At 37.5% G+C, this 25,603-nt stretch overlaps 1 protein-coding gene across 5 annotated transcripts in view; it reads right to left on the reverse strand.

Annotated features, from left to right (window-relative positions):
• Positions 1-1,167: 1,167 nt before the first annotated feature.
• The window catches only part of HELLS (helicase, lymphoid specific), a 61,860-nt gene continuing 37,424 nt past the window's right edge, over positions 1,168-25,603 (reverse strand). For 3 of the 5 annotated variants that reach the window (XM_058436197.1, XM_058436196.1, XM_058436198.1), the window contains 11 exons: positions 22,188-22,349; positions 20,045-20,184; positions 19,819-19,957; positions 18,297-18,380; positions 18,094-18,213; positions 16,996-17,112; positions 15,740-15,899; positions 13,611-13,707; positions 13,456-13,532; positions 8,844-8,927; positions 1,168-4,513 (listed from right to left, as the gene is read on the reverse strand). In XM_058436197.1, coding sequence (XP_058292180.1) covers positions 4,488-4,513; positions 8,844-8,927; positions 13,456-13,532; positions 13,611-13,707; positions 15,740-15,899; positions 16,996-17,112; positions 18,094-18,213; positions 18,297-18,380; positions 19,819-19,957; positions 20,045-20,184; positions 22,188-22,349 — 1,206 coding nt within the window. In that variant the 3' untranslated portion in view covers positions 1,168-4,487. Of the gene's footprint in view, positions 4,514-8,355; positions 8,928-13,455; positions 13,533-13,610; positions 13,708-15,739; positions 15,900-16,995; positions 17,113-18,093; positions 18,214-18,296; positions 18,381-19,818; positions 19,958-20,044; positions 20,185-22,187; positions 22,350-25,603 lie in introns of those variants that run through there. The other 2 variants (XM_032136385.2, XM_032136375.2) reach the window with 1 other exon arrangement.

Here is a 25,603-nt window from a genome sequence, read left to right on the forward strand (position 1 = left end):
CAATCTCATGGAAATTATGAGGCAGACAGATTAGCAACAGTGGGATATTTTGTAGGGGAGAGGGAGATCATACATTCTACATGAAATGTGAGCTAAGACCAAATTAGCAAGCAGCCATCATGCACGTATCTGAGTGAGGAACACAGCTAAACGTCAATTCCAAACAATAACGAATTGATCAATGATGAATTTAATCTCAGAGTTGCTGGATGCCTCTCTTCAGGTCTACTCAGACCTCAATTTTCCAATCTTGTCCCCCAAGAAAAGATTAAACCTGTCTTGTGCTGAGTAATATTCCAGTACAGCTTCTCTTGCGCCCTAGTGCTAGTACGAAGAGAAATCAATGAAAAATGTAGAAACAAGTTTGAGTACAAAGGGAACAGGACAAAGCAAAGCTTCTTGCCACCCCATGCTCCCAAATGTGCCTGTGTCTGATTCTCAGCACTAACTACTCATGTGAGACATCTCAACTTGATAAAACATTAAAATGGATTTTTGTCTCATACCATTCAAGTACCCAGACAGAATAATTCTAGTGTTTAGTGGCACTTCCAAATCCTAATTCAAGTCCAGTAATAAATGGTATAGACTTAAGAGAGGCAAGATATACATGTAAGTGATCTGATCTCACGAGGGATTCTTTTACCATGTATTTCATCTATAGTAAGAGAAATAGTCTTACTAACATTCCCCAAACTTCATTACTTAACACACCCATCATAGTTTTTGCTATGCAGAATTAATCCATGGTAATACGGATTACAAAAATGAATCACCCCGAGATGGGGTTATTAACTAAAAGGTCAAAGAGAAGCTTATGAAATGCTAATGTGGATGGTAAAGTGGTGGATATATACTGGGCGCAGTGGCTCATGCCCGTAATCCCAGCACTGTGGGAGGCCGAGGCAGGTGGATCACCTGAGGTCAGGAGTTCGAGACCAGCCTGACCAACATGGAGAAACCTCGTCTCTACTAAAAATACAAAACTCGCCAGGCATGGTGGCACATGCCTGTAATCCCACCTACTGAGAAGAGGCAGGAGAATCGCTTGAACCTGGGAGGCAGAAGTTGCAGTGAGCCAAGATTGCGCCATTGCAGTCCAGCCTAGGCAACAAGAGCGAAACTCCATCTCAAAAAAAAAAAAAAAAAAAAAAAAGAGGTAGATACAGACAAAAAAAATCAAGCTAGCGCTTACAAGATTTTTGTATTGTACTGAAAGAAAATTGTGGGCTGGGTGTGGTACGTTATGCAATTGGGAGGCCAAGGCAGGAAGATTGCTTGAGGCCAGAAGTTGGAGCTGCCTGGGCAACAGTTTGCAAACAAGTCTTTAAAAAAATTTTAAAAAACACCTAAACTCTACAAAAAAATTTAAAATTTAGCCAGGAGTACTGGCACACGTTTGCAGTCCCAGTTGCTCAGAAGGCTCAGTGGGAGGATCCCTCAAGCCCAGGAGTTGGAGGCTGCAGTGAATTATAATCACACTACTGCCTAGATGACAGAGCGAGAAGTCGTCTCACAAAAAAAGAAAAAGAAAAAAAAAAACTAAAAAACTGCCATATTTGTGTTATGACTATACTATTTTACAAATAACATTTCGTTTTAAAGTAAAAAAAGAAACCTTTCTTTGACCACTTTAATTGTATGAGTTGTGGTAGAGAATATTTAGCATGACAACCACTCATGTATTATTTAAAAAATGTCCTAAAATACCTTAGAGAAGAGCAACAGTTCACATCCTACTCTTTTAGGGTGCTGTAAGAAAGACAGTGAAGGATATAGAGGAATTTAAAGTGCTAAGACTCAGGAAGACATAAAAGATCCAGTGACATGCTTGCAGGGCCAATCTATAGATTCATTAGGCTAAAGGATACAAGATTTGTAAGATTTCTAAAAAGGACAATAGGAAAAATTATGAACAAGTTAATACCGTCTTTAGATCTCGTTTATCCTGAAACTGGAAACTGGAAGAAATTTTAAGAATACATTTCAACCAAATGTAAATAAATTTATAAACATATTCTAGACTAATTTAAATAGAAATTCAGAACGAAGTAATTCTTTGAAATAAAGACTACGGAACTTAAAACTATCAGAAGCACTTCATGTTCTTAATGTAAAAATTAGGGCTTTGTAGGCTTCTTATAAAATCTTACCTCAGGCCACACACAGTGGCTCACGCTTGTAATCTCAGCACTTTGGGAGGCCGAGGTGGGCGGATCACCTGAAATCAGGAGTTCGGGACCAGCCAGGCCAAGATGGTGAAACCCTGTCTCTACTAAAAATACAAAAATCAGTCGGGTGTGGTGGCGTGCACCTGTAATCCCAACTACCCAGGAGGCTGAGGCAGGAGAATCACTGGACCCCGCTCGGAGGCAGAGGTTGCAGTGAGCTAAGATCGCGCCACTACACTCTAGCCTGGGTGACAGAGCAAGACTCCATCTCAAAAAAACAAGACAAAAAAAAAAACTTACCTCAAGTTGCTAAGACGAAAAAAATCATATACCATTGCTAAGACATTGATGAAAGATTTCATCACACATGTTTGCTTGGAAATGTTCAAGTACCACCTTTACCATACCTCTTAACACCTTCAAAATATGGAATAGTGACTCACTAAAGAAACAAAGCTAAGAAGTATTTTTTATACTTTGATCAGGTTCTCAAAGACAAGGCCTGGTTTAAGAATAATTTTTCATGCAAGACAAGACAGGGAGTATTTGTTTCTATATCATGAAATGAGTCCATCTATTCCCCTCTGTCCCTTACTAAAATCCAGAAACTAAAATGACTGTAAAAAATGAAACAGGTGTTAAACACCCCCAGATAATAAAATAGAAGCAATGGCAAAGCAAGATTTTGGGAACTGAAAAATAAATGAATCAGTGTTAATTGACTCAATAGACAAGAGAAATGAAAGTATCAGTGTTAGATAGAGGTTTTCACTAAAAAACCCAGAAGTGGTTGAAAGAAGAGTTAAACACCATGGCCCCATACCTCCCTGTAAAGTGATTACCACTCCCCCTCACAATGGAAGAAATGTCACGATTAACTCCATGAAAAGGGTGAATCAGTCTGGAATAGGGGAATCCACATATAGACAGGGTACAGTATTTTACTGAAAACTGAGGAAGTCTACATTTTGAACAGTAAAATCTCTAATACACTGTCCCTACTCCTCACCCCAAAAGAAAACTGGCAAAGTACATATACTCACACAGGACAAGTGATTAGACAATTTCTCTCAGATATATATGTACATATTCTCTCTCATATACATATACTGACAGTTGGGTGACCCTCAAGTAAATGGTCTAGTGAAATCACACTGGAGTAAAATCCACCTGTTGAGAACCCTCATGCATGGAGCTTAGAGAGATTTCTTCTAGCTCTTAAATTTGAGAAACAGTAAATGATCCCAAGGCATTTGAAGAAGCATCAAAATAAAAGACAGACTAAACTTTAAAAAGGGAAGAACCATTTAATGAAACAGACTATTCAGATGGGGGAAAGAAATTCTGTTACAAGTTCTAGGCAGAAGTGCTAGTGGTGGTGGCTCATACATACAATACCAATGCTTTGGGAAGCAAACATAGGAGGATCCTCTGAGGACAGGAATTCAGGAAGAGCCTGGGCAACATAGCAAGACCCTGTCTCAAGAAATTTTTTTTAATTATCTGGGCATAGTGTCACATGCCAGTAGCCACAGATATTCTGAAAGCTGAGATGGGAAGATGGCTTGAGCCCAGAAATTCAAGAATGTAGTGAGCTATGACTACACCACTGCTCTCCAATCTGGACAACAGCAAGACCATGTCTCATTAAAAAAAAAAAAAGAAAAAAAAAAGTTCTAGGCAGAGAAGGGACCACACATTCAAAAGACAAAACCCTCCAAGAAATCATTCTAAAAAATTCCCGTGAATTAAAAGACAGATTTTCAGACTGAGCTGATTCAAGAGTAAAACAAAACAAAAATAAGATACACAACATAAAGATGGGCATGGTGTCACATGAGTGTAGTCCACATTACTTGAGTGACAGAGGGGGGAAGATAACTTGAAACAAGGAATTCAAATCAAGTCTGTGCAACATAGCGGGAGTCTCTTTAAAAAATGAAAAAAAAAAAAAGACCCATACCAAGACACATCATTGTGTTACTAATTTAGAATACAAAAGACAAAGAAACACTAGAAGCTCACATTAACAAAAGGCAGGTTCACTCCACCTTCAACAGACTGGAAATCAAAGTGGCATTCGGGCCAGGTGCAGGAGCTCACACCTGTAATCCCAGCCCTTTGGGAGGCCAAGCCGGGGGGAATTGCTGGAGCCCAGGAGTTCAGGACCAGCCTGGGCAACATGGTGAGACCCTGTCTCCACAAAAAATTAAAAATTTAGCAGGGCATTTGGTGCATGGCTGTGGTCTAAACTAAATTGGTGGCTGGCAGGAGGATCACTTGAGCCCGGGAGGTCAAGGCTGCAGCGAGCTGTATTCATGCCTGGGTGACAGAATGAGACCCTGTCGTAAAAAAAAAAAAAAAAAAAAGTATCATTAATTTTCTCTCCCACAACACTGGAAGTTCTGAGACAACACAACAACTTTCGAAATTCTGACAAGATAATAATCCCTACTCTAAAATCCCAAACTAGAACTATCCATCAAAGAATCCAACAAAAATACAGCCAGATATGCGAGTTCTCAAAAAATTCATTTCCCTTGAATCCTTTTCTCAGGAAAACACAAGACAACATAATCCATCAAAATGAGGGAGTAAACCAAGGAGGAAAAAAAGTGAGATCCAGCCAGGTGCGGTGGCTCACACCTGTAATACCAACACTTTGGGAGGCCGAGGAGGGTGGATCACCTGAGGTCAGGAGTTTGAGACCAGCCTGGCCAACATGGTGAAAAACTCTGTCCCTACTAAAAATACAAAAATTAGCTGGGCATGGTGGTGGGTGCTTGTAATTCTAGCTACTCAGGAGGCTGAGGCAGGAGAATAGCTTGAACCCGGGAGGCAGAGTTTGCAGTGAGCCGAGATCGAGCCATTGCACTCCAGCCTGAGCAATAAGAGTGAAATTGTCTTAAAGGAGAAAAAAAAAAAAAAAAGGGAGACACAAGACACAGTAAACAGTAGTTCCAAAACATGAAACAGCCAACAGGAATACCCAGGAGGATGGTAAAGGAACGTTTCAGATGGAATCAGTTCTACAGTCCAAACTAGAAGAATGTAAAAGAATGTTCCAGGGAGTAGAGGTGATGGGATATATTTGGAGGGGGAGGTTTATTACTGAATCATGAGATCTGTTTTAATATACTGAGAGGCTTATACTTCCAGAGAGATTAGATATAAATTACTGGTAGGTAAAAAAACAGTTAAGTATTAACTTCAGGGAGAAAAAAAAGCTGTACAAGAAAGAAAATAAAATCACAGCATATTCCATGGCTTATCTAAAGCTTTAGTAATACTTACACAGCCATAATAAAAGTAACTATTAAGCCAATCAAAAATTATGTAACTACACTAAAAAGATGTAAGGGATCATTATTTCATGTTGAAGTGGTGAGAGGTGGTAGGAATGCAGGCTTTTCAAGAAGGTATTTCTAAGAATTTTTAAGCATTTGCTCTTAAATATGAGGAACAGTAAATGATCCCAAAGCATTTGAAGAAACATCAAAATAAAACACTAAACTAAGGGAAAAATCAAATGAAACAGACTATGCGGGGTGCGGGGGGGCGCGGAGACATGACGACTTTTATAAAGTAGGCTGGGCGCAGTGGCTCAGGCCTGTAATGCCAGCACTTAGTCCAAGGCAGATGATCACTTGAGGTGAGGAGTTCAAGACCAGCCTGGCCAACATGGTGAAACCATGTTTCTACCAAAAATAAGAAAATTAGCCAGGCGTGGTGGCACACACCTCTAGTCCCAGCTACTCGGGAGGCCGAGGAATGAGAATCACTTAAATCCGGGGGGCAGACGTTGCAGTGAGCCAAGATCACGCCACTGTACTTCAGACCGGGTGACAAAGTGAAACTGTTATTACAAAAAAAAAAAAGCCAGATGTGGTGGCTCACACCTGTAATCCCAGCACTTTGGGAGGCCCAGGCGGGCAGATCACAAGGTCAGGAGTCGGAGACCAGCCTTACCAACATGGTGAAACCCAGTCTCTACTAAAAATATAAAAATTAGCCAGGCATGGTGGCATGAGCCTGTAACCCCAGCTGCTCAGGAGGCTGAGGTAGGAGAATCGCTTGAACCTGGGACGCAGAGATTGCAGTCAGCTGAGATTGCACCACTGCACTCCAGCCTGGGCGACAGCGCGAGACTCAAAAAAAAGAAAAAAAAAAAGAAAGAAAGAAAAAGTACAGACAACAAGATTTCCTTTAGAATCAGACATGAAATATGAGGGAAAGAAGAGAAGAAAGATTTGTGGTTTAAACAACTGGAAGAATAAACTTGTCACTTACTGAACTAAGGAAAATGCAAAAGAAGCAAATTTGGATTAAACAAGATGAAAAGTACAAATATAGTTATTAAGCACCTAGTAAACAGTCGGATATGTGAATCTGGAATTTAGGAGAAAGGTTCTGGCTGGAGATATAAATTTGAGTCATCAGCACAGTTCCTATTAAAGAAACGAAGACCATCAAGGGAATCCCAAACTAGGCTTAGGATATTCCAATGTTTAGAGGATAGAAAAGGAAACAGCAAAGGAAACTGAGAAAAGAGTCACAGAAATAGGAAGAAAAAGCAGGCAAATATATTTGCTAGAAGCCAAATAAAGTTTAATGGAGAAGAGTCAACAACTGTATGAAATGCTGCTAATAGATCAAGTAAAATGAGGTCACTGACGTCACGAGACCTTAAAAAAAAAACCAGCTCCAATGGAAATGAATATCTGATTGGAATTGGTTCAGAAAAAAACAGAACAAACTAAAAACAATGAATACAGACAAGGAGTTTTGCTATAATAGAACTCTTTTTCAAGGAGTTTTGCTATAAAAGAAATGAGACATTGCAATTGGCTCAAGCTAGGGCAAACAATATATCCACAGTATATAATAAAGGGCAGATGGGGACAGATGGGCACAGATGCTAGGTTTACAGATGCAACGGTGACAACTTTTAAAGATTCTTTTCTGATTGCATCTATTTTCTCAGGGCAATAGGGAGTAAAATGAGAGGGAGGAGATATGAGACGTGCAATGACAGAGTAAAACTATGAAACCAGTCATTTAGGACAATGTAACAGGAAAGACTGGGTCACTAAGGACAAGATCACGAGTTTCAAGTAAGCCTAGGTCAGCATGCTTATGTGATGGGTTAACATTTTGACTTAAAAAACAAATAAACCTGCTCTATAGTGTTTTATTTAACCAAATGTTCTATCTGAAGTTTTTCTTCACCACCAAAGAACTTACCCATGTAACTAAAACCCACCTGTACCCCAAAACGATTAAAATAAAAATTTAAAAGAAAAGACCTGGCTGGGCACGGTGGCTCACACCTGTAATCCCAGCACTCTGGGAGGCCGAGGCGGGCGGATCACGAGGTCAGGAGATCGAGACCACGGTGAAACCCCGTCTCTACTAAAAATACAAAAAATTAGCCGGGCGTGGTGGCGGGCGCCTGTAGTCCCAGCTACCCAGAGAGGCTGAGGCAGGAGAATGGTGGGAACCCGGGAGGTGGAGCTTGCAGTGAGCCGAGATCGCGCCACTGCACTCCAGCCTGGGTGACAGAGCGAGACTCCGTCTCAAAAAAAAAAAAGAAAAGACCTGTGCCAACAGGACACAGGAAAAAAAAATTAAGTTTTTCTTAAGTGACGGTTCCATTATCCTAAACAGATCATCTGATCTGCATTTGAATATACATGGCAACAGCAGTATTTTTCCATGAAATAAACACTAACACAGAAATGTATGGCTTATGGAGTACGTCCCCTCTCCAGGGTACATTCAGGATTTCTCTTCCTCATTGTCTGATATCCTTTCACACAGGGTCTAAATTGTGCCCCTTTTGGCCTTTATGCTGTTCTATCACAGATTCTGCATTACTTACATATTCCTAAGGCCTATTCTCTTATATTTGGTTCTAGTTAACCCACTACTATAAATTTTCAGGGTCTGTCTTGTTTTGCATGATACACAACCATTTCAATTTCTAGTCATTTCTCAAGACCCTAAAGTTTCATTTAGAAACTTCTCTTGTGCTAACACAACGTCCACCTGAGATCTCTATATGACACACTCCTATAGTACTAGTGAATGAAACCGAGAAAACAAAATAACCAAATCCTACCAACAGCCAAGTCTTTTGCTATTATTGCACCTAAGCTATTCCTGAAGAAATAATTTAATGAGATCATCTTATAAGGAATATTTATTTGGTAAACTATCTCATAGAAATAGACTCTAAAATCAAACAATTTCTTAAACAACAGAGAGCATAATCCCAATCTCTCCCCATGAAAAGCCTACTTCATAACTGAAGTACCTAAAGCCCATGAACTGCATTACTAGAAGAAAGGAGGGAAAAAGACATTTACTAAACTTCCACAGGAAGACTGTATAAATCTGGAAGTGGTTAAGTACACATCAGCCTGTATCCAAGAATACTACTCAGTCTCAAAAATTAACTGAAAATCTAAACTTAATATGGATACTTCTTTGTTCTTGGTAAGGCTCAGAAAATTACCATCTATTTAAGTACGCATGGTACTAGTTACATGTCAACTGACATAATAAAAAAGGTGAAGTGGACAATCAGTATTTCAAACCCAATACAGGGAAATCACTAGACGTAAACAAGAACTTTTAAAAGCTATTCTTGAGCTCCAGTTTAAAACAAACATTCAGGACTGGAATCTTCAGAATTTTCTAATATCTTGAATATCCCCATCTTCTCTTTAATTGGTCCTGAAGCATTCATTTGATCTAAGGGAAAAATATTAAAACAGGTACATTTTAGAAGTATAAGAAGAAGAAATCGTAAAAGAAACATCCGGGGGAAGGGGGGAGGGATAGCATTAGGAGATATACCTAATGTAAATGACGAGTTAATGGGTGCAGCACACCAACATGGCACATGGATACATATGTAACAAACCTGCACATTGTGCACATGTACCCTAAAACCTAAAGTATAATAATAAAAAAAAAGAAACATCCAAGATGATGTTATGAGAAGTGAGTCATCTGTCCAAAATTATAAAACTCACAGTAATATAGGGCACTCTCTTCCTTAATCACCAAGATTTAATAGCAGTGAAAGCAAAAAGGTACACTATTCTTAATACAACAACTAGGAATCAGACTCTTGGGAGCATACAATTTAAAGCATCAGTTTGCTAGTCAAAATCTCTTTTGCTGAATTTAAGGTAAGATAAACAAGTCAAACAGCAATAAATAACATCAATCTGAATCATGTTGTCAGAAATGTTTTAAAAAGAGGCCCAATTATGGTTCGTTTAAAAGCTGAAAACACACCACAAAAAGCTTACCTTGAGAAACATTTTGAATCAATGACAATATGTAGTCTCCTAAATTTTTATCAGCATGACAGCTGTGAAATGAAATCTGATTTTAATTTGTATTACTGATTTCTAATCATCCTTGTCTGTTCATCAGACATTTCTTTCTCTCTTGGTAATAGCCTGCTCTTATATTATCCGTTTTTATTATCAACTTTTATTTACTTGCATATCCTAAACACTTCCTGTTATATGTTGCAAATATTATTTGTGGTTTGTCTCTTATCTCTTTATGGTGTCATCTGTCTTATAGTAGTCTTTCCTATTAATGTAATTAAAATCTATGAAACCTATCATATAATTTGTGATTTCTGTATTATAAAGAATTCTAATTCTAAGATCATAAATATATTTTCCTGTCTTTTTAGGTTAAAATTCTACCTTTAATATTTAGGTTTTGAACACATGGATTGTTAATTTATCTGAAGTTTGTAAGTGCAGTGTGAGGTGAGGAGAAGCTAAGTTAATTTTTTCTCCTATTAATTACTATTTCCCCAGATCATCTACTGATTAATAGGAATTTCCTATCAGTGGTTTGAAGTTCCATTTGACATTTATTAGCTTTTCATGAAAGTTGTCTTTCTAGATTTACCATATTGTACTTCTAGCCAATATATCACACCATGTGCTAATTCTACCATCTTATTATGACTTTTCAATTTTTAATAAGACTTTATACCTGGTATAGAATATCTTGTGCTTCAAAAGTGTCTTGGTTCTGGCCCTTCACTACTCTTTCATATAAATTTTAACAACAGCCTGTTTTACAAAAAGTCATTCTGGGATTTTTTTTTTTTTTTTAAGAGACAGAGTCTCGCTCTGTTGCCCAGGCTGGAGCGCAGTGGCACAATCTCCATTCACTGCAACCTCCACCTGCCGGGTTCTAGCAATTCTCCTGCCTCAGCCTTCCAAGTAGCTGGGATTACAGGCACATGCCTCCATGCCCGGCTAATTTTTTCTATTTTAGTAGAGACAGGGTTTCACCGTGTTGCCCAGGCTGGTCTCGAACTCCTGAGCTCAGGCAATCCACCTGCCTCAGCCTCCCAAAGTGCTAGGATTAAAGGCGTGAGCCACCACACCCGGCCACCATTCTGGGATTTTAATTAGAAGAAAAATTCAAGAATATAAGTTAGTTTTGGGGAACACTGACTTACACTTTGTAGTAACCATTCATATCCACAAATACAGCTAAATCTGTATGTTTACTCAGTCTATTAGCGTCCTTCAATGTTTCATAATTCTGTCCTTATATAAACGTGTTAAACATTGTTAAACTTTAATTGTAGGCATGTTAATTTTGTAGCTGTTGTAAAAACCATTATTAAACAATTATTGCTGTTACACATATTATTAATAAGCAATCTTCTTAAATTCTATTTTAAAAGACTCTGGATTTCCTTGGACTTCCTATGAAGATAATCAAACCAGACCACTTGCAAATAAAAGCAATTTCGATAATGCCAGCACTTTAGGAGGACGAGGCAGACAGATCACTTGACCCCAGGAGTGTGAGACCAACTTGAGCAACATGGCAAACCCATGTCTCTACAAAATACACAAAACAGAATTAGCAGGGTGTAGTAATCACACCTGCAGTCCCAGCAACTTGGGAGGCTGAGGTGTGGGGATTGATTGAGCCCAGCAGGTTAAGCTGCAGTGAGCCATGATCATACCACTGAACTCCAGCCTCGGTGACAGAACGAGACTTTGTCTCAAATCAAAAAAAATTATGAAGATGATTATGATATTACGGCAAGTTGGTTTTTGGTATCTAATTAGGTGATCATCTAGTTCTCCATTATTTAATTAATATGAATTATATTATCAGATGTTAAACAGTCCTTACATGCCTCATATAATGTTATTTTTTAATATAGTTAAGAGGTGACCATGATGCTGTATTTCTCGTATTTCTCCCTAAACTATTTCAAAGTTAAAATTTAAATATACATGCAAATAATCCAAAATATCTAAAACAATCTTGAAAAAGAACGAAACTAGAGAAAGTACACTTCCCATAAAGCTACCTTAATTAAATCAGTGCGATACTGGCATAGGAACACCACAGAGATCAATGGCACAGAATTGAGAATACAGAAATAAACCCTTATATTTATGATCAAATGATTTTCATCAAGGATGACAAGGCAATCCAATAGAAAAAGGATCATCTTTTTAACAAATGAATATTGACATGCAAAAAGATGAAAATTCATTGAAAATAGATCACAGACCTAAATGTAAGAGCAAAAACTATAAGACTATTAAAAGAAAATATCAACACCTTGAATTAGGCAAAGGGTAGTTAGAGATGACACAAAAATCATGAGTGACAGAAAAAATTTGTTAAAACTGGAATTTATTAAAATTTAAAACTTTTGCTCTTCAGAAGATACTAAGAAAGTGAAGAGACAGGCCAGAGTAGAAGAAAATGTTTGGAAAATACATCTGATTAAAAAAAAAAAAAAACTTCCAACCACATATATTTTATTTTGATTCAATAAAACATAGAATTGAATTTTAAAATGAACAACATATTTGAAAATAAGGTATCATGACACTGTAGCCAGTGCCACCCAGGTAAGTAACAATTGGGTCTCAAAAAAAAACAAAAACCGAGGCACAATGGCTCATGCCTATAATCCCAGCTTACTCCAAAGGCTGAGGCTGGAGGATCCCTTGAGCCCAGGACTTTTAGGCTGCAAAGAGCTACAGTCGCACTCCTGCATTCTAGCCAGGAATACAAAACAAGACGCTTTTTTGTTAAAAACAAAGACTCGGGTTTGTAGTTTCTGCCTGTATCCGTGATATGAATGTTACCGCCATCACCAATTTCAAAAGACCAAAATGTCACGGAATACAATTGGGAAAAGAAGATTATACAGTATCTCCACCATACAGGTGCAATAGATAAATAATCAATAGCCTAGACGACAGTAATATGTTGTAAAATAATTAGCAAATTATGAAGTACAGAATATTATTTTTGTTTTCAAAATAATTCATGGTCATCAATGTAGGCATCAGATCATAAGGTGGTATTCTAAAAACTGATAAAAAAAAGAATCAATATATCCTGCCTCTCTTCTCTCTCAGGGAAACTGTAAGGGAAAGTTCTTAAATAACCCAGCTAATAAAAGAATGACAGAACAAGAAAAATCACCATTTTTCAATATAATGGTTCTAATCAACCATTTTCAAGGGATACTAAAAATCATCACGTTAGGCTTGGCGCAGTGGCTCATGCCTGTAATCCCAGCGCTTTGGGAGGCTGGGGTGGGCAGATCACCTGAGGTCAGGAGTTCAAGACCAGCCTGGCCAACATGGCGAAACCTTGTCTCTACTAAAGATACAAAAACTAGCCAGGCGTGGTGGCAGGCGACTGTAATACTAGCTACTAGGGAGGCTGAGGCAGGAGAATCCCTTGAACCTAGGAGGCTGAGGTTGCAGTGAGCTGAGATCGTGTCAGCGCACTCCAGCCTGGGCAACAGAGCAAGACTCTGTCTCCAAAAAAATAAAATAAATCATCATGTTAAATAAAGGATGAAGGCTGACAAGACACTTTATAACATTATCTTGATTAATCTTAGCTCACTGGAAATAAGAAATCCAGACATGATGTGCCTCCTGGTATGACGAAAAATATGAGAACAAAGCACTGGTATTCTTAACTAAGATAGGAACTTGAATATATTTACAAGTGTTATTTACCAGTTTACAGAAAATATCTGAATTATGGAAGAAGTTAAAGATAATGACATTTATGGGCAAAATGTCATGTCTGAGATTTGATTTTAATACTCTGAGAAGAAAAATGACAATAAAATAAGATTGGATACGTGTGACTGAATGAATTGCACAAGAGGTTCATTACATTATGCTAATTATGTGTATGTTTTGAAGCTTCCATTTAAAAAAAGCATGATACTTACCAATAAGATCACTTCGATCTAACAACAACTCTAGATCTTTATCACTAATGACCTTCTCTCTTGATCCTTTTATTTCCCTATAGAAAACAAAATATTCAAGTCTATGTGAATAATTCAAAGCTACAAATTAAATCTTTCTAAAATTAAAAACTCACCTTTCATAATCTCTAGATTTTAATAATTCCATTAATTCCTTAGGATCTAAGAAATTCTTAGACAGATTTAATCCAGACTGACCACCTTTGAAATGATCTAAAAAAAAAAATGAGAAATTAAAAACATTAAAATTCCTTTTAAAACTACAATACAACATATTACAAACCAATCACAATGGCTTGCATTAAGAAGGACAGCAAAAAACAAGTGTTGATAAAAAATAAAAGCAAATGAAACGCTCAGGCTTCACTGGTAGGAGTGGAAAATGGTATGTCCACTTTGGAAAAGGTTGGTAGTTTCCAGTAGCTAAACACGCACCCTCCCTAAGATCAAGGACCAAAAAAGGCATTATTTCCACAAAGATTTGTACAGGACCAACTTATTCATAATAACCAGAATCTAGAAATAATTTAAATGTCGACCAACAGGAGAATGGAAAAAACAAACTATTCACCAATTAAAAGAAAAAAATTCTACTAAAAACAACACAGATGACTCTGAAAAAATATATTCAACAAAACAGCTAAACAAAAAAAAGACTCATCAATGTGACAAAAATCAGAATACTGGATATGCTTCCTAGTGATGGTAGATGGTAAGGGGAGCATAGGAATTACTGGAAAGGGTGAACAAAGAAAATTTCTTGGATGATGAAAATGCTACCTTGATCTGGATGATAGTTACATAGGAGTACATACATCTGGTCAAACTTCATTAACCTGTACATTTAAGATCTGTGCATTTTGCTATATGTATGTAATAACTCAACTGAAAAATGTCAGCATTTAAAAAAATCCCTTCAAAATTTTCTACAAAATTAATCTACTAAAAAATCGAAAATAGGGCTGAGCACAGTGGCTCACACCTATAACTAAAACACTTGAAGAGGCTAAGGCAGGAGGATCACTTGAGTCCAGGTGTTCGAGAACAACCTGGGTAAAAAAGTTAAACGGTCTCTTAAAAAAAAATTATGCTTTTTCCCCAATGCAAGTTCCAATTACAATCTAAATGTTTCACCAAATTAATTTTGTCTAAACCTTAATACACTCTTACCTCAAAACTCAGAGAAAGTATTTACAAGTGGAAAAGGGGTATAAATTATTAGTGATTTCCAACATTATTTTTCACATTAACATTATCATGTTCCCATTTCTCTAGGCTTGATGATTTACATAAATAATTTTCAACATTTCTTCAGGTAGCTATTAAGCAATTTATTCAAGGAAAATTTTATGATGAATGGATAGAAGTAGAACTTCTCTAAATCTCAGGAACAAAACTTTTTCACCTATGTCAGTTCCCCACCTCCTCAGAATTTTTTCTAGATTAAAAAGCATTGTTGAAACCCATCTGGTTATGATAAGGAAATGAAAAAGGAAAAAAAAAAGTGTCCAAAACTATAAAAAGGGCATTCTGCAGTGAAATATTCTGTGAAACAGTAGGTTCAATAAATAAATAGATTTTTTATAACACTTAAATACACTTAATATTTTAATATTTAATACATGGAACTTGCAAAATACTTATCTTAAAACTTTTAGCAAGCCAATCTCTTATCAGGAACACGTAATTATCCTTGACCTCTTTTCTCTGCCCATCTGCTCTTCATCTACATATCTACATACTCACTAACATTCTTTCTTCGCCTATGGTGACCAACTTAGTTTAGGCTTCCAAATTCCCCACTGCTTATTTAAATCCTGTCATATCAGGCTGTAATTTTTTTTTTTTTTTTTTTTGAGACAGATTCTTGTTCTGTCACCCAGGCTAGAGTGCAGTGGCACGATCTCGGCTCACTGCAACCTCCTCCTCCCAGGTTCAAGTGATTCTCCTGCCTCAGCTTCCCCAGTAGCTGGGATTAGAGGCGTCTGCCACCACACCCTGCTAATTTTTGTATTGTTAGTAGGGATGCGGTTTCACCATCTTGGCCAGCCTGGTCTCAAACTCCTGACCTCGTGACCTCCTGACCTTGTGATCCACCCGCCTTGGCATCCCAAAGTACTGGGATTACAGGTGTGAAACACAGAACCCGGCCCAGGCTGTAACATTTTATAAAGAAAATAAAAACAAAATCCACAACACACAATGCACAATTTAAACAATAAAGCACTACATAAGTGTTATTTACTTTTATGGATGATCAACTTTTCCAGTTTCCTTTTAGCAGCTGCTCTTTCTACAATTTTCTGATCAATAGTATTTGCTGTAACAAGGCGATAAACAACAACTGGCTTTGTCTGACCAATTCTATGACATCTGTCCTGGGCCTGAAGATCCGACTGGGGGTTCTTAAAGTTAAAAAGAAAAATAACATTTAACGGTATTAGGTTAAAATGAACATAAACTCATATGGATAAAGTCAACATGAATGATCTAGCCAGGAACTTTTAAATAGTGGTGTCTTAATTCAAACTTCCAGAGTGGCTTCATAGACAAAATTATCATTCCACAGATCCTTGAAAATATTAACAAAAAAGTTTAAATACCCTAAAGAAAACATTTCAGGCTGGGCACGATGACTCACTCCTATAATCTGAGCATTTTGGGAGGCCAAGGCAGGAGGATCATGCGAGGATAAAAGCTCAAGACCAGCCTGGGCAAAACAGTAAGACATGGTCTCACTAATTTTTACATTTTTTGTGGGCATGGTAGCATACCCATAGACCCAGCTACTCCAGAGGATGAGGTGGGAGGATCACTTGAATCCAAAAGGTCAAGGCTACTGAGCCATGATGGTACCACTGCACTCAGGCCTGGGTGATAAAGTGAGACCCTGTCACTAAAAACAAAAGTAAAAAAAAATTTCCCATTTTTACTTGCAAAAAACTTTATGAAGAAATAACTTAGCTGAAAATGGGTATCTTTTCAAAATAGGTAAGTAAATTTGTAACATGTACCATTAAAAATTAAAAATGGTCGGGTGCGGTGGCTCATGCTGGTAATCTCAGCACTTAATCCCAGCCTGGGCAACAAGAGCGAAACTCCTTCTCAAAAAAAAAAAAAAAAAAAAAAAAAAAGAAAACAAATTCAGAATGGAGGCTGGGTGTGGTGGCTCAAGCCTGTAATGCCAGCACTTTGGGAGGCCGAGGTGGGTGGATCACCTGAGGTCAGGATTCGAGACAGCCTGGCCAACATGGTGAAACCCCGTCTCTACTAGAAACACAAAAATTAGCCAGGCATCGTGGCACACACCTATAGTCACAGCTACTCGGGAGGCTGAGGCAAGAGAATCACTTGAACCCAGGAGGTAAAGGTTGCAGTGAGCCAAGATCGTGCCATTGCACTCCAGCCTGGGCGATAGAGTGAGACTCCATTTCAAAAAAAAAAAAACAAAATCAAAATGGAAATATAATCAGCATAATCCTTGCTATACTTCCAACTTACCCAATCACTATCATAAATGATAACTGTATCTGCTGCAGTCAGATTAATGCCCAGGCCACCAGCTCGTGTACTCACTAAGAAGATAAACACCTCTGGATCTGTGTTGAAGCTGTGCATCTAAAAGCAAAAAGGATGTAAATACAACAGATTAAATTAAATTAACCAACAGGACTGAAGGAGAAAAATGTTTTCAATTACAACTATTAAAGACTTAAGCAAAGGAGGCCAAACAAATCATTCAGATCTATAAAACAATTACGTTAACAAAACCTGTGCTGTTACCTTTATCATCCAAGCACCTATATTAAAGAGATCTTAATTTTGTTAAAAACCATGTATCACAACAATGTTTAAATAAGAAAAGCTAATATCAAAAAATGATGAAAAAATTGTAGTTGTTATCTAACATATGGGGTGGGTGGGAGGGAGGATTGACTAGAAGGGGGCACAGGAAACTTTCTGGGCTGATGGTAACATTCTATATCTTAATAGGGGTTAGGTATAAATTTACATATGCATTTGTCAGAAAGATTCAGCAAATGTATACATTGTTTGTTTCAGTATGTGTAAATTTTACCCCAAAAGATAAAATATGCTGAAGTCATTACGGAAAAGGGTAGTATCATCTATATTTTATTTTTAAATGCACCAAAAAAACAGGATTAAATGCTGAATGGATACAGCAAGGCTGCTATTACAGGAAATGTGTTTTTAAAAAGGTATAGTCAAATGTTAGCAGCAGGTTGTAGGTGGATTTACAGTTGCTTTTTTTTTTCAACTTTGCCATATAGTTGATATTTTCATAATAGAAAGTTGAGGACAGGGCAAAAAGACAAAAAATTTCCTGCTATCCCAATATTCTTACAGTGATGGTTAAGTAGGATATTATTAATAAGATTGTGCCAGAAGATATATATATTTGCGAATCAAAAATTAAGACTTCTTAGTACTAAATCAAAATGTTTTTGGTAAAACCACAGGGTTTCTGGTCATTTCTATCTTTTTATCAATTTGTGGGTCTATTTGGAATATTATTTCAGAAATCAAGATGGGAATTATAAAACAATAGCTTGGTATGTATGACATAAGCAGTCTTACATTTTTTTCTCTCTCTGAGTAAGACATGGACCCATCAAGCCTGCTGAAGTTGAAATCTCTGAGATGGCAGTAATCCATCAAAATGTCCAACATGCTTGTCATTTGTGAAAAAAGCAGCACCTGAAATTAAATATATCTTAATATTTCTAATGATAGATTAAAAAAATAATTGAACAATCCAAAATTCCAATTAAAAGTACCACCTTGTGACCTCTTTTTTTTAGTTCTGGCAGCATTCGATCCAAAATCAAGAATTTCCCAGAATTTGTTACCAATTCTTCATCGATCTTAAGAAGGGGCGAAGGAAGAAAAAATAGAAAACTGTTACTTACTTTGTTTAAACAAAAGCCATTTGCAAAGTTCAATTTTCAAAGCCAAGTCACTTAAAAAACTTAAAAACTGACCTGTTATTCAATCTTTGTAAAATCAGAAGATAGTTATTACTCAAAGACATACTCTAGAATGTAAAACCAGCAATTTTACAAAAACAAAGTACAAATACAACTTTGATCTAACCTCAACACTCCTCCCTCAAAGCCATTGTGAAAGAGAACAATTATGTCAAACTTAATGGGTACATACTCAGGCTTATTCTTTGTAAGTGAGTTATTTCCAACTAAATGTATATGTAAACTACTGCTAGAATTCTTACCAGAAATTAAGAGAAAATACAGGAGCTGATAAGTAATCTAAATATTGTGGAGAAAGACTTTTTCACCTTCTGGTAAAATTACCTCATGAGAGAGCTACTTTGAGTGGGAAAGTTTTGTCTTCTTTCTTACTCTAATAATTAAAGATGTAAAGCAGTGCCTCTCAAATGGGGACAATTTTGCCCTCCACCTATCCCCAGGGTATATCTGGTGGCGGCAGCAAACTTTTTAGTTGTCATAACTGAGGGAAGTGAATACTAGTGGCATCTAATGGGTAGAAGACAGGGATGCTGCTAAATGTCCTAAGTGCACAGAACATTACCTCCTAAGAAAGAATTATCTGGCCCAAAATGCCAATATTGCCAGGAGTGGAAAAGCCTATTGTAAACTACCTTGAAACAATGGTTATTGAGTGTTACTAAGAATTTATTTCTATTAATATTATGCTATCTTTCTATCAACTACCCAAGAAAGCAACTTCATTTACTTAATTTGAAAACCTCCAAATCAAAATTAGTTTTATTCTATGGCTACCTGTTGATCTTTAAGCAATGTGCAACCAGGCTGATTTTAATAAGCCAAATATTAATGATAAATAGTGAAGATGACCACTCTCTAAAATATAGCAAGTAAACATGCAGAGTACAAATCAATTACCAAATTTAGAATTCTTAGCTGTTCACATAAAATATGTACATAAAAATATTAGCTGCATGGAGGCCAGGTGTGGTGGCTCTTGCCTGTAATCCTAGCACTCTGGGAGGCTGAGGCAGGATTGCCTGAGAAACCAGGAGTTTGAGACTAGCCTGAGAAACATAGCAAGACCCTGTCTCTATAAAAAATAAAAAATAAAAAAAAACTAGTTGCTCATAGAAAGTGACCATTTTTCTAGCCCTGATAAGGTTCTCTGAAATTTCAGAAAGAAGACTGTCTCAGCTTACTGAAGGATTACAATCTTCATGACAAATAGCACCATACTTATTTTTAATAATTATAATCAAAACAAAGTAACACTTTCCACCAATATAAAAGTAATAGAAATCAAAACAGTAAATTAGAATTAAACAGTATTCACCTTAAACTCTTGTGTAACAGGGTCTATAGGATACTCAATCAAATACGGATGATTACAACATTTACGAAGTAGCATCATTATATTCTGCAGCTTCAGATTAACTTCAGATTCTACAGGGATATTCACTTCCACAACAGCTCTACCAAAACAAATAATGCACATATATGAGAAATGCAAAAAATGGTCACAGTTTAAAGAATACTTAAATTCACTTTTGAATTCAAACCTTTCTCGGTCCACCTCTGGCTGTATTTGACTGATCAATTTTTCCAATTCATTAGGGAAATCATCTATTTTGCTGTAATTTATTGATTTTCTAGTTCGTCGTTTTGGTCGACCAGTAGGACTTAACTCAATTGTTTCTTTCTAAAAGGGAATGAATTAAAAGAAATTCAGTTTATAAAGCTATGTCCTTAGGTTCTAAATGTAAACAAAATAAGGCATATTTTATGTACAAAATGACAATCTATAGACAAATACGAATGTTGTAGGAAATTAATTTAATTTTAACACAGACGACAATATCTGAAAGTAAGAGGAGGGCCTTCATCTCAATAGGGAAAAATGAAGGCTGTATAAAACTACTTTGAACTTACACAAAAGGATTTAATACCTTAAAGTTGAAATATGGCTCCGGAAATTTGCACTACAGAGGATATTTCTTCAGACTGCTGTAACACTGCATGAAATTGCTCATTATGAAATTGCTCATTAACAGACAAATAATGTAAATTTGTAAATAGCTAGACCCTTCCTTTAATTATAATTAATTATTAAAAAGGGAGAAGAGGCCGGGTGCAGTGGTTCAAGCCTGTAATCCCAGCACTTTCAGAGGCCGAGGCGGGCAGATCACAAGGTCAGGAGATAGAGACTATCCTGGCTACCACGGTGAAACCTCGTCTCTACTCAAAAATAGAAAAAATTAGCCAGGCATGGTGGCGGGCGCCTGTAGTCCCAGCTACTCGGGAGGCTGAGGCAGGAGAATGGCGTGAACCCGGGAGGCGGACCTTGCAGTGAGCCAAGATCGTGCCACTACACTCCAGCCTGGGCAACACAGCGAGACTGTCTCAAAAAAAAAATGGGGGGATGGGGGGGAGAAGAGAGTCTGGTGGTTCCATTGTTCAAAAATGCATGACAATAAATATTTTGAAAAGAAAATATATAGGTCCATAGTGTACAATAAAAAATCTGGACAGTTAAACAAAACTTAAGGGTCTCCTTCAGTTACATGATAACATCCCACCTCTATCTCCTATAATATGGTGGGTGATGAATAATAATCATCAAATTGATTATTAATCCTTTTGGTTATCAATAACCTTCTGTAAGGAAACTGTACAGCTTGAACATCCCTAACAGGAAAATACAAATGCTCCAATAAGCATTTCCTTTTAGTGTCATATCAGCACTCGGTTTCAAATTCTGGAGCAACTCAGATTTTGGATGCTCAATCTGTATATCTGGAGATTAGTCTAGTTGCCAAGTCCTTAGTACAGGGATTCTCAAATAACTGTGTGCTTGTTAAAAATGTATTTCCAAGTTCATCCCTAGAAAGCATGATTAGAGTTAATCGGTACGGAAATATAAATTTTTATTTTATTTATTTTTTTTTTGAGAGGGAGTTTCGCTCTTGTTGCCCAGGCTGGAGTGCAAAGGCGCAATCTCGGCTCACCGCAACCTCCGCCTCCCGGGTTCAAGTGATTCTCCTGCCTCAGCCTTCCTGAGTAGCTAGGATTACAGGCATGCACCACCACGCCTGGCTAATTTTGTGTTTTTAGTAGAGACAGGGTTTTCTCCATGTTGGTCAGGCTGGTCTCGAACTCCCGACCTCAGGTGATCCACCCGCCTCAGCCTCCCAAAGTGCTGGGATTACAGGCATGAGCCACCGCGCCCGGCCTAAATTTTTAGTTAAGTATTCCAGATGACTGTAAAGTAATACAAAGATTATCATTTACATTTTAGCAGGACTCCAGATACTAGGAAACAACTTTTGCCACTAGCCTTATGCCTTATACTCCAGTTAGAAATTCACCCAAGTCCTGAAAATGAACAAGGGGACATTAAAACTGGAATTTAGGCCAGGCGCAATTGCTAACACCTGTAATCCCAGCACTTTGGGAGGCCAAGGTGGGCGGACTGCTTAAGCCCAGGAGTCTGAGACCAACCTGGGAAACATGGCAAAATGTCAGTCTCTACAAAAAAATACAAAAAATTTAGCCAGGCAGGTAAAGGCTGCAGTGAGCAGTGATTGTGCCACTGCACCACAGCCTGGGTGACGACAGAGCGACATCTTCTCTCAAAAAAAAAGGGAAAAAAGAGAAATTTTATATGTCAAGTTTCATTTACAGTACATTTCAAAACCACTATACCTCACTGGATCCAAACATGTTTGCAATTGTACGGTTCACAATGGCTGTATAAAAGATCTCCTGCTTCTTTGAAAGTGGAGCATAAACGACTACTTCTCGTTTAGGAGGAACTTCAAGAGCAACATCAGACTTCAGTCTTCTCAATAAGAAAGGTGTTAAAATCTAAAATTAAAACATGAACAAAAAAATATGAGTATTAAACATTCTTTTTTTTTCCAAGGAATACTGTCCCCATATACTCCTTTACCTTATCTTTTGACTTCCTATATAAATAATATCAAATCTCAAAAGGTGAAAATATCTTGAGATTTTCCCAGACCAGACCAAATGATAAACTCACAGTTGTCCGCAGCATTTCAGAATTTATTATTTTTTTAAAAACTGTAAGAATCTATCTCAAATAATTTTAAAAGTAAAAATATAAAGGTAGCATTTGTATTTCTTAGGGTTGAAGTTTCAGTTATAGCCCACAACTTTCAGAATGAGATGTTATCAGCACCATACAAAAGGGGAAATAATAAAAATGAATAAAAATTACAAAATATTTTAAATAATGAGTACAAAAAGTAGAAATAATAAGACCTAGTATTTGGTAGCACAACAGGGTGACTATAGTCAATAATAATTTAACTTTCACATTTTAAAATATAAAGAAGAGTATAACTAGAGGCCAGGTGCGGTGGCTCATGCTTGTAATCCCAGCACTTTGGGAGGCCGAGGCGGGTGAATCACCTGGGTCAGGAGTTTGAGACCAGCCTGGTGAACACGGTGAAACCCCATCTCCACTAAAAATACAAAAATTAGCTGGGCGTACTGGCGGATGCCTGTAATCCCAGCTACTCAAGAGGCTGAGGCAGGAGAATTGTTTGAACCCGGGAGGCAGAGGTTGCAGTGAGCCGAGATTGTGCCACTGCACTCCAGCCTGGGTGACAGAGCAAGACTCTGTCTCCACAAAAAATAAAAATAAAAAAAAGTGTATAACTGGATCATTTGTAACACAAAGGATAATAAATGCTTGAAGGGATGGATACCCCATTCTCCATGATATATTATGCATTGCATTTCTGTATCAATATCAAAACATTTACCTCATAAATATATACACCTACTATGTACCCAAAAAACTAAAAATTTTTTTAAAAATTAAAAATTTTTTAATAGAATGAGGTTTTAGACTCAGTAAAAAGCCAGCTGACCTAGGCATGCAGACATACAAGTTTCCTTCTATAAGTTCTGAAGTTTCAGGCTTAAAATTATTCTCTTTCAGTAGCTGGGGTGGTTACAAATGATTATCACATTTATAAAGAGAACACAGAAGCAACAGACAATAATTATGCCATTATTAAAATATTCGGGTCACTAAAAGAACACAAATACTTGTTTAAAATCATTGTATACTCTAGGTCGGATGCAGTAGCTCACACCTGTAATCCCAGCAGTTTGGGAGGCCAAGGCAGGCAGATCACCTGAGGTCAGAAGTGAAACTAGCCTGGCCAACACGGTGAAATCCTGTCTCTACTAAAAAAACAAAAAAATTTAGTCAGGCGTGGTGGCAGGATTACAGAATCCCAGCTACTCGGAAGGCTAAGGCAGGAGAATGGCTTGAACTTGGGAGACGGAGGTTGCAGTGAGCCAAGATCGTGGCACTGCACCCTAGCCTGGGCCACAGAGACTTCGACTCAAAAAAATAATAATAATAAATAAATAATTGTATACTGTTTATACCCCTGCCTTTAAATACTGACAATGGTTTACATATAGTAATCATATATAATAAAGCTCATTTTCAGGACTCTGGACTTAAATACCCAACAGGTATAGGGCTAATCATAGACAGACTATTACCAGAGATAGTAAACACATTACCAGTGTTGGTAGCTACAGATACCAACCCAAAAACAAATATGCCGACAGGCAATCAGGAAAAATATGTAAATGTTTCATAAACACGTTAATACATGTCCGGCCGGGCGCGGTGGCTCACGCCTGTAATCCCAGCATTTTGGGAGGCTGAAGCAGGCGGATCACAAGGTCAGGAGATCAAGACCATCCTGGCTAACACGGTGAAACCCCATCTCTACTAAAAAATAGAAAAAATTAGCCAGGCGTAGTGGCGGGCGCCTGTAGTTCCAGCTACTTGGGAGGCTGAGGCAGGAGAATGGTGCAAACCCGGGAGGCGCAGCTTGCAGTGAGCCGAGATTGCGCCACCGTACTCCAGCCTGGGCAATAGAGCAAGATTCTGTCTCAAAAAAATAAAAATAAATAAATAAAATTAAAAAAACATATCTGGGTCTTTAAGGAAAACATGAAATAACCAGATATTTTTCTACCACATGCACTGACAAATGTTATAGTTTGATGTTAACTGAAATGGCAAATATGTGGAAGAGGCACACTATACCGCTGAAACACATGTATAAAAAAGGTATTTATATATGTTTTTCCTAGTATATAAGCTTTCAAAGCGGACAAAAACAAATAAGAGTTATACAAGACCCATCTACCAAATATTAGCTGGACCTGGTGGCATGCACCTTTGGTTCCAGCAACTCAGGAGGCTGAGGCAGGAGGATCACTTGAACCCAGGAGTATGAGTTGGAGGCTGCAGATAACAACCCAATGACCAACGATGGCACCACTACTCTCCTGCCTAGATGTCAGAGTAGGACATTGTCTCTAAAAAAAAAAAAAAAAAAAAAAATCTGTTGGCCGGGTGCAGTGGCTCACACCTGTAATCCCAGCACTTTGGGAGGCCGAGGTGGGCAGATCACTTGAGGTCAGGAGTTTAAGACCAGCCTGGCCAACATGGTGAAACCTCATCTCCACTAAAAATACAAAAAAATTAGCTGGGTGTGCTGGCACACGCTTGTAATCCCAGCTGCTCAGGAGGCTAAGGCAGGAAAATCCCTTGAACCTGGGAGGCAGACGCTCACTGCACTCCAGACCTGGGCAACAGAGTGAGACTCTGTCTCAAAACAAACAAACAAACAAAAAAAAACTATTAGTTATACTTTGGAGATAAGAAAGGAAGTGCAGAAGGAAAACAGAAATTTTTACTTTTTATTTTTTATTTTCTAAATTTTTATAACATTCAAAAATATCTTACCGTGTACACATAATTTTAAAATAAAAAATTTTAAATAAATAATTTGTAAAGGTTATACTGCTTTTGGCCTTCAATATGGGGTGGGAATAGAAAAGTGGCAAGCTTAGAGAACTTTAAATGGAAAGTAAAAAAAAGGAATTCTTTCATATAGAAAATAGTTAAGAAAATATACTAGCGATTTAAAACTATCTCCCCCTAATCTGAATTCATTTTGAATGAAAACTTTTTCCTCTAGTAATGCATTAAAACGTAATTAGGACAACGCGTAAAACTAATATAAACTCAAATTTAAGCACAGTATTACATAGAA

Source organism: Hylobates moloch, unplaced genomic scaffold (assembly GCF_009828535.3).
Source record: "Hylobates moloch isolate HMO894 unplaced genomic scaffold, HMol_V3 SCAFFOLD_3, whole genome shotgun sequence".
In the NCBI taxonomy this organism is placed as follows: domain Eukaryota; kingdom Metazoa; phylum Chordata; class Mammalia; order Primates; family Hylobatidae; genus Hylobates; species Hylobates moloch.